Source organism: Lepidochelys kempii, chromosome 8 (assembly GCF_965140265.1).
Source record: "Lepidochelys kempii isolate rLepKem1 chromosome 8, rLepKem1.hap2, whole genome shotgun sequence".
In the NCBI taxonomy this organism is placed as follows: Eukaryota; Metazoa; Chordata; order Testudines; family Cheloniidae; genus Lepidochelys; species Lepidochelys kempii.
Window position 1 is genome coordinate 51,865,748 of NC_133263.1, and position 13,727 is coordinate 51,879,474.

Genomic DNA, 13,727 nt, shown 5'->3' on the forward strand with positions numbered 1-13,727 from the left:
CCCAAAATGCCAACAAGGGCACATTGTTGACTCATATCCAGCTTCTTGTCCACTGTAACCCCTAGGTCCTTTTCTGCAGAACTGCTGCCTAGCCACTCGGTCCCTAGTCTGTAGCATTGCATTCTTCTGTTCTAAGTGCAGGACTCCACACTTGTCCTTGTTGAACCGCATCAGATTTCTTTTGGCCCAATCCTCTAAATTTGTCTAGGTCCCTCTGTATCCTGTCCCTACCTTCCAGTGTAGCTATCACTCCTCCTAGTTTAGTGTCATCTGCAAACTTGCTGAGGGTGCAATCCACGCCAGTCTCCAGATCATTAATGAAGATATTGAATAAAACCAGCCCCAGGACCAACCTTTGGGGTACACCACTTGATACCGGCTGCCAATTAAACATGGAGCCATTGATCACTATTGATGGACCTGTCCTTCATGAATTTATCTAGTTCTTTTTTGAACCCTGTTATAGTCTTGGCCTTCACAACATCCTCTGGCAAAGAGTTCCACAGGTTGACTGTGCATTGTGTGAAGAAATACTTCCTTTTGTTTGTTTTAAATCTGCTGCCTATTAATTTAATTTAGTGACTCTTAGTTCTTGTGTTATGAGAAGGAGTAAATAACACTTGCTTATTTACTTTTTCCACACCAGTCATTATTTTATAGACCTCTATCATATTCCCCCTTAGTTTCTTTTTTCCAAGCTGAAAAGTCCCAATCTTATTAATCTCTCCTCATACAGAAGCCATTCATACCCCTAATCATTTTTGTTGTCCTTTTCTGGACCTTTTCCAATTCCAGTTTATTTTTTTTGAGATGGGGGAACTATATCTGCATGCAGTATTCAAGATGTGGGCATATGATGGATTTATGTAGAGGCAATACAATATTTTCTGTCTTATTATCTTATCCCTTTCTTCATGATTCCCAACATTCTGTTAGCTTGTTTGACTGCCACTGCACATTGAGTGGATGTTTTCAGAGAGCTATTCACGATGACTCCAAGGTCTCTTTCTTAAGTAGTAACACCTAATTTAGACCCCATCATTTTATATGTATAGTTGGGATTATCTTTTCCAATGTGCATTACTTTGCATTTATCAACATTGAATTTCATCTGCCATTTTGTTGCCCAGTCACCCAGTTTTGAGAGATCCTTTTGTAGCTCTTCGCAGTCTGCCTGGGACTTAACTATCTTGAGTGGTTTTGTATCATCTGCAAATTTTGCCACCTCACTGTTTACCCCTTTTTCCAGATCATTTATAAATATGTTGAATAGTACTGGTCCCAGTACAGACCTCTTGGGGACACCACTATTTACCTCTCTCCATTCTGATAACTGACCGTTTGTTTCCTATTTTTTTAACTAGTTACTGATTCATGAGAGGACTTTCCCTCTTACCCTATGACAGCTTACTTTGGTTTAAGAGCCTTTGGTGAGTGACCTTGTCAAAGGCTTTCTGAAAATCTTAAGTACACTATATCCACTGGATCCCCCTTGTGCACATGCTTGTTGATCCCCCCTCTCCTCAAAGAATTCTAGTAGATTAGTGAGGCATGATTTCCCTTTACATAAACCATGTTGACTCTTCCCCAACGAATCATGTTCCGCTACGAGTCTGACAGTTTTGTTCTTTACTATAGTTTCAACCAGTTTGCCCGATACTGGTTGTTAAGCAGTCTTTCTGCATCTGAAGTACTTACCATTGTTTTTGCTATTACTTTTTGAGTCTTGGGCTAACTGTTGTTAATTATATTTTTAAACTTCTTTTGCCAGAGTTTATGCTCGTTTGAATTATCCTCTGTAGGATTTGACTTCCACTTTTTAAAGGATGCCTGTTTGCCTCTGACTGCTTCTTTTACTTTGTTTAGCCATGGTGGCACATTTTTGGTTCTCTTACTAGGTTTTTTAATTTGGGGTATACATTTAAGTTGAGCCTCTATTATGGTGTCTTAAAAAAGTTTCCATGCAGCTTGCAGGGATTTCACTTTTCTCACTGTACCTTTTAATGTTTGTTTAACTAATTTCCTCATTTTTGTGTAGTTCCCCTTTCTGAAATTAAATGCTGCCATGTTGGGCTGCTGTGGATTTTTCTCCGCCACAGAGATCTCAAATGTAATTATATTATGGTCATTGTTACCAAGTGGTCATTGTTACTATATTCACCTCTTGGACCAGATCCTGCGCTCCACTTAGGACTAAATCAAGAATTGCCTTTCCTCTTGTGGGTATGGAATAATAACTAACTGAAATTCACAACTTTGTGTTCTATTATTCGTTGCCTCTTAAATTAACTTGTGAGGCTAGGTCTGTCTGATGTCCCTTAGTAGCTAGTTTAAAAGTGTAGTGTTAGAATTCAGCGTACAGTTTAACTTCTGCTGGCATAAAGAGACAGAAATATTCTTACTACTTGGTTGGTAGTTAAAATCTGTGAATACAATCTGTTAAGAAGGCAGCTTGGGAATGAATAATTATTTTATAGTAACTTTAAAAATGATCTTAGGTACTTTCTGGTGTTGATGCACTGATAAAGGACAGACTAAAATTGGCTGAAAAACTGTTGTCCAACTAGCTGCATAGTAGTGTATCAATAATACAGGGAAACTTGAGTTTAAAAAAAGTAGAACTGGGACTCTTGGTTTGAAAAGTCTGTAGTTGATTTATTGTTGACGTGCAAAAAAAAAAAAAAAGTATCCAAACACATGTATGTGCATGTGTGTGTGTCATCCGTAGTTTCATGTAAAAATCAGTGTAACTGGAGTTTAGTCTCACACTTATGCCCATAAAGCTCTCTTAAAAATCAAATCATAATTTTTAAAAAATGGTATTTTAAATTTTATAATAAACATGATCAGATGAACTCCCAGTGCTTACCCAAAATCAGTATTTGGAGTAAGAGCAGCTAAGCCCAGACAAGAGTGAGATGGTACTGTTTGTAAAAGGGAAGTACCTCAAAGGACTTCTTGCTTCTATAATGTTACCACTGTTGATGGCATCTGCTCTGAGATTGTCAAGTTGTCCGCAGCCTTGGAGTTCTTTTACGCTCAATTCTGTTGGATGCCAAAATAGCCATGGTTGCAAAAATGCCCACCTCCTTCTGTGGCAGGCAAGGAGATTGTGGTCAGTCCACTGGTTACAGAACTTGCAACAGAGATTCACACACTGGGGATATGCCGTGTCAGTCCCAGGATATTATAGAGAAAAGGAGGACGAGGTAATGTTTTTTTTTTTTTATTGGATCTACTTCTGTTGGTGAGAGAGACAAGCTTCTGAGCCATGCAGAGCTCTTCTTCTTGAGCACAAGAGATGGCATTTTCAAGGGAATAAGACAAAGACAATATGAAACTCACTGCCTGAAAAGAGATCAGAAATTACCATGGAATTCAATGTTGAAAACTAAATACAAAATGCATCTCTGTCAGTAGTTCTTCTCACACAGAAATACAGCTCCTTTCATCACCTTTGCTAAAAACACAAACAAAAAAGCAAACCACTGTTTGTTAATTCTAGCTGGTGGGAAGGAAGACAGTTCTTTTGTTTGTTAATTTTTGGCATATAAACCGATACTGTGATGAGGGATGCCATATAAGAACTTAGAGACAGGAAAAATGGACCTTTGTCTCCTGTGTCCTTGGGACAGGGGAACTCAGCTTTGTGATTCACATGCAACAAACATGAGAAATGACACGATTGATTAATGAGATGCAAAAATGTTTCAAAAGATATACATATAATGATAAGAGAAAGCTGTTTGGAGCATTGAGAGAAACTGAGTTTGTGAGGAATTGAAAGTGTTTTCTTGGCGATTTTTAGAAGTCTTTCTCTGTTTGACCTGATAGCTTATATGTTTTAAATCATAACTCAAATAAACAAATGCAGGATTTGGTTCATAAGAATAGCCTACTTGCTTGTAGATAGGATTTTGTTTATTTGAATAAATGTGAAATACTGACCATAGCTTTATACTTTGGATATGCAGCATGTCTTAATGGTAATAGCAAAGATGCTTGTTGGTAACAGATTCATAATATCTGATATTTCCAGCATGATTATAGTGAAACAACAAAATACAACAGACTAAAACAAGTACAGTTGGCACCTTAGAACCATGTAGGATTTTAAATGGACAGAAAATTAATTTTGAATGTAATGTATGACTTTGTATTTCAGGGTCAGATAACACTAATGGATGTCCCAGTATTTAAAGCTATTCAGCCGGAGGTGAGTAGTTCATGGGTTTTGTTTTCAATTTTAAATGAAAAGGGTCAAGATCTTGTGATGTCAACCAACAAACATAAATTCTGGAACTGGAGAATATGTCTGCTCAATTATCCTGAGTTTCCATTTCTTTGAAGCAGATGGCTTTAAAACATCATGAGGTTATCTGGATCTAATAATGGTGTGTTTGGGGAAAACTGCTGGAATTTAAACACAGTCAAGTAATGATAAAAGAAAGTGTCTGTCTGAATGTTTCTTTTGTAGTGTTTCTGAATGTTAAACATCTGTGGTTGAATATATATTATAATACTTTAAAAGTTCCAACTTTTCTTACTAGTTGAAAGACACATTTGTTATATTGGTGGTATATTGTCTTTGGACCTAAATGACAATAAATATGATCATAATACGCTTTTTGTACATTGACTGTATACTGATAGGCCCGTTTGACTTTTCAGTGTCTGTTTTAATTTTCCATATAACAAATGAGCTACATTGCCTGTCTTACTGCTAGTTCTCTGATTTACATAGAATACCCATACACCTGAATGTAAATGAAGTAGGTGATGAAAAGGAAATAGTAGATACAAGTATTAGTAGTACCCAAAAACATACATCAGCAGTTGAGTGTGTCATTCTTTTTTCTACCCAAAGCACCTAAACAGTGAGGATTATAGTATTGTTCTGCCCTGCCTGATAGAAGTGTAGAATAATGGGATGCCTTCCATATGGTGAATCTCTTTCTCTCTCCCATAAACCCACTCTGTGGTGCTGAAGGAGGTCTGCCTGGACCAACTGGGATGTGACCCAAAAAAAGGTGATGGGAAGAGACTGAGTGATGTTACCATTTCCACTACAGATGCAGCATGGGATCATCAGGAGCTTTTATGTCTAAGACTATCTGAGTAGTCAATAGAATTCTGCCACTGGCCATTCTCGTGTTAGATGTTTAGGTCTGCATTTAATGTAGCTTGGTCCATTGTTGGTACTATTTTCAGCTGTTGATGCATTGTGCCAGTGCTGTCTCACGCAGTTACTCCATCACTTAACTTGTCTTCTTTTAACTTGACCTAACTTCTGGTCCACTTTATCTAATTTGGCTTATTTTCTGATTAATGGTATGTTTCATTTCTGTCTGTGGGAACTGTGGTTGATTTACACTAGATTAATTGCAGTTACAGCTGAATGCACAGTTCCAACAGTCCTAGGTTTTGTGGGACTGTTATGCTTTGACTCACAAAATCCCCTGTCCTGGTTGAAGTGGGGGCTGAGCAGTGCTGTAACCTCACACACCAGGGGCCAAATCGCAGTGCCTGGAGCAGGGAGCCGAGCTCAGGCATCACTGGGGACAGGAGTGGTAGGAGCCATTTCTGCGGAGCAGGCTCACCCTGCAACTCCCTACCCACCCTGTGTGGCCATGACACAAGCCCCCCTTTCTCACATTGGTACCTTTTTTGCGTTTTGTCAAATCTGCAGTGAAAGTGTTTTTAAAATGAACATGAACTTGGGTCATCCGAGACTATCTGCTATAACGTGAAATATATGGCAGACTGCTGGTAAAACAGAGCAGGAGGCAACAATTCTCCCCCAAGGAGTTCAGTCACAAATGTAATTAAAGCATTTTTTTTAACGAGCATCATCAGCATGGAAGCATGTCCTCTGGAAGGGTGGCCAAAGCATGAAGGGGCATACAAATGTTTAGCATATCTGGCATATAAATACCTTGCAATTCCGGCTACAAAAATACCATGCGAATGCCTGTTCTCACTTTCAGGTGACATTGTAAATAAGAAGCGAGCAGCATTATCTCCCGTAAATGTATACAAACTTGTTTGTCTTAGCGGTTGGCTGAACAAGAAGTAAGACTGAGTGGACTTGCAGGCTCTGAAGTTTTACATTGTTTTGTTTTTGAGTGCAGTTATGTAACAAATAAAAAATCTACATTTGTAAGTTGCACTTTCATGATAAAGAGATTGCACTACAGTACATGTATGAGGTGAATTGAAAAATTCTGTTTCTTTTTATCATTTTTACAGTGCAAATATTTGTAATCAATATACACTTATTATATTATATATACACAATATACACTATATACAACACAGAATACAATATATATGAAAATGTAGAAAAACATCCAAAATATTTAATAAATTTCAGTTGGTATTCTGTTTAACAGTGCGATTAAAACTGATTAGTCGAGATAAATTTTTTAAATCACGATTAATTTTTTTTGAGTTAATTGCGTGAGTTAACTGCAATTAATCGACAGCCCTAATTTTTAAACGTATTTTAGTTTTTCTTACAGTTTGTCTACACTAACAGTTTGTGGCAAGCTAGAGAGTGAATATACCCTGCACTAGGCTGCCATGGACTGTGTAGACAAGTCCTTAGAATCATAGAATTGTAGGACTGGAAGGGACCTCAAGAGGTCATCTATAGAGCTCAGTGTCTGTCACGGAGGTTGCAGAAGTCATGGATTCCATGACTTTCCGCGACCTCCGTGTCTTTTGCAGTGTCCAGTGTGGCTGACACCAGGGCTGCCCAAGCAGCTGGCCCCAAGGACAGCCACACCAGCTGTTGCTGGAGCAATCCAGGGGACAGCCACATCCACTGCTGCTCCAGTGGCCCCAGGCAACAGTTCCCAGGCAGCCAACCAGAGCAGCCGTGGCCTCGGGCAGTGGTCCCCAGCCGCAGCAGCTGAGGTCCACAGGATTACTGCGGATGGCCGTCCGGAGCTGCTATGGCCCACCAGGCTGCCATGCCCGGCCTGGGGGCTGGGCAGAGCTGCTGCAGTCCACTGGCCCCAGGCGGTGATCCCCAGGTGGCCGGCCAGAGCAGTTGCGGTCCGTGGCCCCTGGCAGCTGGTGCTGCTGACCCCCAGCTGTGGCCCCCCCAGACATCCCCTCAGCTCTGCCCTCCCCCCAAGTTATACTAAAAATACCTGTGATTAAAAGTAATAGACAGGTCATGGGCTGTTAATTTTTGTTTATTGCCTGTGACCTGTCCAAGACTTTTACTCAGAATACCTGTGACTAAGTTTCAGAGAAACAGCCGTGTTAGTCTGTATTCGCAAAAAGAAAAGGAGTACTTGTGGCACCTTAGAGACTAACCAATTTATTTGAGCATGAGCTTTCGTGAGCTACAGCTCACTTCATCGGATGCATACCGTGGAAACTGCAGAAGACATTATATATACACACAGAGACCATGAAACAATACTTCCTCCCACCCCACTGTCCTGCTGGTAATAGTTTATCTAAAGTGATCATCAAGTTGGGCCATTTCCAGCACAAATCCAGGTTTTCTCACCCTCTGCGCCCCCCCCCCCCACAAACTCACTCTCCTGCTGGTAATAGCCCATCCAAAGTGACCACTCTCTTCACAATGTGTATGATAATCAAGGTGGGCCATTTCCTGCACAAATCCAGGTTCTCTCACCTAGTCCAGTCCCCTGTACTCAGGGCAGGACTAAGTATTCTCTAGATCATCCCTGACAGGTGTTTGTCTAACCTGCTCTTAAAAATATTCAATGATGCAGTGTTCACAGCCTCCTCAGGCAATTTATTCCAGTGCTTGACTACCCTGACAGGAATTTTTTCCTAATGTCCAACCTGAACTGTCGTTTCTGCAATTTAAGCCCATTGCTTCTTGTCCTATCCTCAGAGGTTAAGAAGAACAGCTTTTCTCCCTCCTCCTTCTAACAACCTTTTATGTACTTGAAATCTGTTATCATGTCCCTTCTCAGTCGTCTCTTCTCTTCGAAAAAATTGGGTTTGTTTTGTCTAATCTTCCCTCATAAGTCATATTTTTAGACATTTAATAATTTTTGTTGCTCTTCTCATTTAATCATTTTGTTTTTCTTAGCACAGATTAAATCTAAATTTCTGAATATTCTTTAGAAATATTTTTAATTAAGTTCTAAATGCTTGCTGTTTGTGACACCAGAATTTGATTTCTCTTACATAAGCTTAATTATCTGACAAAATCCAGAGCTGAATATCTACATTTTTATGGTAATTTTTTGTGGTGGCATCGAAATCAGTGGAGAAACTCTGGCATCGAAATCAGTGGAGAAACTCAACCAACATACTTAAACACATCTAGAGCCTTTTGCCTAGATCTATAGCATTGTAAATGTATATCTCAGAGCTAATTCTTCCTGTCGATATTCAAATATTTACCATAGTTATGTAGTCGACAGTGAAACATAAAAAGTTTTAGAAGAGGTAACTTTTGAGGGCTGGCTCATGTCAACATTTTTCTCCTAGAAGCAGATATATTCTTACAACCATTTGAGTGTGTACTTTTCTAAATTATTAAGAAAATTTTAAGCTCTTGGATAGATGTGTAGAAGGCATATCACTCTCAAGCATCTCCTCCAAGGACCTGGGTAGTGGTGGTATGGCGGGGTGTGTGTGTGTGTGTGTCTGTTTCTCCTATTAAATACTTAACTTTTTTCTTGACAATAAGTAGTCAAAGTGAAAAAACCCAAAATATCTTAACCTTCTTCCACCTTCCACCTTTAGTCCCTTCTTTTTGGGTGGAATGTATTACAGAACATTAGTTTCATCCCTCAGCTGATTCTGAGTATTCCTGTTTGTGAGATGTGGCTATCTGGTGCTTATGAACTTCAGGAACCTTATAATGAAGTATTTTTTTGTTTGGACTGCACTATAAGCCCCTCATGACATCAAACATTTGGAAAGGAGGTTATAAACAGTAGTGCAGTTCCCCAGCCACTTCAGAGTGTTTGACTTTGGCTAGCACAACACTGTGTATCACCTTCTCCCTCGGAGACAGAGGTCCTATATGTTTCAAAAGAGGAAGATAAGAAAAGCTAACTTCTATCAAGGTAACACTAGATATCTTCTGATGCCTCCTGTGCTGTCACATCATTCTTTGCTACAACTTTTCTTTGCAAAACACTGACTTGAAGAATGTGTTTTAGGCTTTAGATGCAGACACCATATCCAGATAGAAGCTAGATTTAAGCACCTTTGATAAGGTGAAACTCTTCAACAGTTGCCAGAAAAAGCCCCGAGGTTTCCTAATATCTGAATAAAATTACTCTACCATATATTGTTGAGACTCGTAATGGAGTTTCAGGTCATTTTTTTGCAACTCTCACTCCTGTGAAAACCTCCAATCTCTTTGATTCACTTTTGCAAAAAAATTCACCCCCCAACGCCAGAGGGGGTGCTCTTAATCAGACAAGCAGTACTGGTTCAGGTGCACCTTCTTTTGTGAAGAAGACTCTAGTTTCAACAGGTGGGCTCTTGAACTTCTCAGACAAGGCATACCTGTGGATTCTCAAGATCCACCTCCTTTACATTTTTCTTCTCCCCTCCCTGAAGACCACTTAAAAAAGACAAGTGTTTTTAAAAGCATGTAGCTAATTTTCTTCTATTGGAACAATAATCCCAGTCCCAGAAAAGAGAGAGGCTCTGTTTTCTACTTCAGGTTCTTTGCATCAGTAAAAAGATCTTTGTCCAGTTCTGGACATCTCTATCTTCAACCTCTCAGTGCACGTGTTCAAAAAGTTGATGATGGTCCGGGTAGCCAACTTGAGACCAGCACAGCCGCACATACTGCCACTTGAACCATCTGCTGATGAAGGTGCAGTTAAATGGCTTGACATCTCTCCACAGTCACTAAACCATCCAATTCCTGGCACATCATGGATTCAAAGTGAAGCAGCAGAACTTTTTGACCCATCTCAGGAATTCTTAAATCTGAGATCTCTGAACCAATCTAAGTCTTATGCTAGTGCTTAAGGAGAAATTCAACAAAATTCATGCCCTTCTCAATTTGCAGATAGTTGACATGATGGTAGTTTGTGGAAATGATTTTTGGGGCAGTACTCCACCTCTTTCCCCTTCAGAACTTTCTAATCAGGCACTGGTGGTAACAGACTTAGAATATATATCCTTATTGAAAATCCTAGATATTAGCCTGTCTCTTCAGTGGTAGTCTCATCTCTTTAAGGACAAACCTTGGGCAATTCAAATAACTATCATCAGGTTGGAAACTCATGTAACCTTGCATGGCACAGGGCAAGTGGCAGCCTCAGGAATCAAACTTCTGGAGGTGTGGGGAATGTAATAACCAGCTTTCTTCCAAGGGTCACCATGCAAATTGCAGATATCCATTAGGAGAGTGACAACAAAACCATTATGACTTAACTCAAGTGCCAAAATGGAATAAAAAGTAAGAGCTTAAACAGAGATCAGATTTTTTTACCTGAAACACCTGTCTCTTTTCTTCAGAGCCATATACTTCTATGGCAAGACCAGCATTCAGGTTCACTTGCAAGCTAAATGCAGGAATAAAGGATCAAGACTAGCACGCCATTGATTAGATTGCATGTAAGTGATTTCATATGTAAACACTGTTTGCAACCAAGTCCAATCAAAAGCTAATTAAATTCTGCTCTTGGCCATGGCACCCATAGGCCAGAAGAGTGGGTGCCCAATTATTCCCTATCTGAGCCTCCAGTGTCGTGCCTTTCCCCTCCTATCCAGTGTAGCCAGCAAGATCAGCTCGGGTTGGGATTCAGTAATTTGGATCACCTCTTACTGATGTAGGTACCCTTTCCGAGCCTGACTTGTATGTGTACCAATGGGTGGGAATGACTGTTCCTCATGATCTCTGTTTATAAAGATCAGTCTCTTACGACTTTTATTTGCAAGATGTCTTTGCAAGTGAGTAAAATACTGAGGACGGGTCTACACTAGAAGCGCTACATCCGCTGCAATGTAGCGTGTCTGGTGAAGATGCTCTTTGCCAACGGGAGAGTGCTCTCCTGTCGGCATAATTACTCCGCTTCCACAACTATTACGCCATCTCCTGCAGACCGAGTGCCAGTGTGGACAGTGATTAGGTCACTATAACTTGCGTCACTCAGGGTGGTGTCTTTTTCACACCCCTCAGTGATGTAAACTAGATCAACTTAAGTGATAGTGTAGACCTGCCCTGAGAAAGTTTGAATAGATGGAATTATTATATATCTGCTAATAAGTAATTTTCCTTTCCTTAAGGGGTGGAGGGAATTGAGCTAATGTATGAACATACAGCTGTTGCAGAAAATTTCACTCTTATGAAAGCAATCAATCTGGATTTTCATTGCTTGGATAACAATAGAAGGTAGAATTCCCAGAGTCAATCCTACTTTTCTTTTCTTGAATAAACACATGGCTGAGTACTTTCCTCTTTAGTGCTTTTTACTCTCTATAGTAGTGGTTGTCAAACCATGGGTCGCGACCCAGAACTGGGTAGCGGAATGGAAGGGACTGGGTTGCAGCGGCTCTGGCCAGCACCTCTGACCAGGCCATTAAAAGTGCCATCCACGGTGCTGCCTGGCTGAGGCAGGCTAGTCCCTACCTGTTCCAGCACTGTGCTGTGCCCCAGAAGTGGCCAGTAGCAGGTCTGGCTCCTAGGTCGGGGCACGGGGCTCCATGTGCTGCCCCGAGCACCGGCTCCGCACTCTGGCCAATGGGAGCTGGGGGGGGGCAGTGCCTGCGGGTGAGAACCACTTGCATGCCTCTGCCTAGGAGCCAGACCTGCTGCTGGCCGCTTCCAGGGCACAGCGTGGTCCGCAGTGCCAGGACGGGCAGGAAGCCTGCCTCTTCACCCCTGCTGCACTGCTGACCAGGAGCCACCTGAGCTAAGCCCACGCCCCAATCCCCTGCCCCAGCCCTGACCCCCCCCCCAAGCCTAGAGCCCCTTCTTGCACCCCAAACCCCTCATCCCCAGCCCCACCTCAGGGCCTGCACCCCAGCCCAGAGCTCCCTCCTATACCCTGAACCCCTCATTCCTGGCCTCACACCCCAACCCTCATTTAAACAGTTTTTGCTATCCATTCAGAAGGACATCTTGCTTAAAAACATTTTCTGTAATGGTTTCATTTCTTAATGTAGTCTGGGCTGTAGATTCTCCAGACAACTTGGTTTATTTCAACGCTGAATCAGGTTCCCTACTCCAGTGCTGGGAGATTTCCACATGACTAGCATGTATTGACATTTGACAAAAATTGTGATCCTTTTCTACAGATATTGAAGTACGCTGGTGCCTTTTAGAATGAAGATTTAGTGCTATTTGAGTTGGAATTATGTGTTTGATGCACCATAACTGGATATTTGGCCTCTGACTGCTTTGGATAGGTCTACTAATGTGAGTGGAATTGATAAAATGGGATCCTCCCTTTTTTATTTTAACTCAGTTTGTAGGTATTCAGTGAGACCAGTACTTGAACAGAACAGGACTGTTCTGGTTCCAACTTTTGATGCACAAGATACTTACTGTTTTGAGATGTCCTTTCAAACCATCACAAGCCAGTCATAGGACACAATTTTATATCCATGATTCTCAATTTTTTTCTCACTTTCCAGGTAAATAAGACATACATTACCAATTTATTGAATTTTATGAAGTTTTCTGTCATGCTGGAGATTGTAACCCCTTATAAGGGACATTTTTCATGATATTACAGCATTTGCATCAATTCATGTTTTGCATTTGGCTGTTTAAAGCTGTATATCTTTGTCCTCTTCATGTCCACCAAACTCTGATGGATATTTCCTGTTCTTGGAGAACTTTGAGGCAGATCACACCTTACAGTTGGTCTGAGGGTTAGGACCACTCCTTTTGACGCCTTCTCAAAATTCTGTCTTCATATAGCACAAATAGCAGCACACAGTCCTCCTTGGAAATATAAATGACTGTCTGACCACAGTTCCTCTGTCAAAACTCATTAAGCCACAGTTGTTAGATAAACATTATATAAATAGACTTGAATGGAATATGCTTAAATGAAAACTGCCTAATTTCAGGGGGAAAACTAGTCAATCACATCTGCCACTATTGATGAAGTAAAACATACTCTAATGGGACAGAACCGTACAAATCCTGGACTAGACATCTAAATATGCACACTGGAATTAATGTTCTAAGAAAGGTGGATAAACATGTAGATTTCCAAGTACCCATTGCAAGATAATGAACAATGAAAAATTGTTGTTCATGAAAACCACCATTTCACCCAGAAAAAAGAAAAGGAGTACTTGTAGCACCTTGGAGACTAACAAATTGATTTGAGCATGAGCTTTTGTGAGCTACAGCTCACTTCATCGGATGCATACCGTGGAAAATACAGTGGGGAGATTTATATGCCCAGAGAACATGAAACAATTTGTGTTACCATGCACACTGTAAGAAGAGTAATCAGGTAAGGTGAGCTATTACCAGCGGGGAGGACCTTTTGTAGTGATAATCAAGGTGGGCCATTTCCAGCAGTTGACAAGAACATGTGAGGACAGTAGGGGGGGAATAAACATGGGGAAATAGTTTTACTTTGTTTAATGACCCATCCACTCCCAGTCTTTATTCAAGCCTAAGTTAATTGTATCCAGTTCGCAAATTAATTCCAAATCAGCAGTCTCTCATTGGAGTCTGTTTTTGAAGTTTTTTTGGTTGAAGAATTGCCAATGAAACCTGTCATTTCACCCAGGAGTGT

The 13,727-nt window shown here is 40.8% G+C and overlaps 1 protein-coding gene across 7 annotated transcripts in view; it reads left to right on the top strand.

The window, feature by feature from the left end:
* RALGPS2 (Ral GEF with PH domain and SH3 binding motif 2) overlaps nt 1-13,727 on the top strand; it is a 279,019-nt gene that overhangs the window by 74,140 nt on the left and 191,152 nt on the right. For 6 of the 7 annotated variants that reach the window (XM_073356496.1, XM_073356498.1, XM_073356499.1 and 3 more), the window contains one exon: nt 4,166-4,216. The exons of the other annotated variant lie outside the window; for it this stretch is intronic. In XM_073356496.1, coding sequence (XP_073212597.1) covers nt 4,166-4,216 — 51 coding nt within the window. The remainder of the gene's footprint in view (nt 1-4,165; nt 4,217-13,727) is intronic. 7 annotated transcript variants of the gene reach the window in all.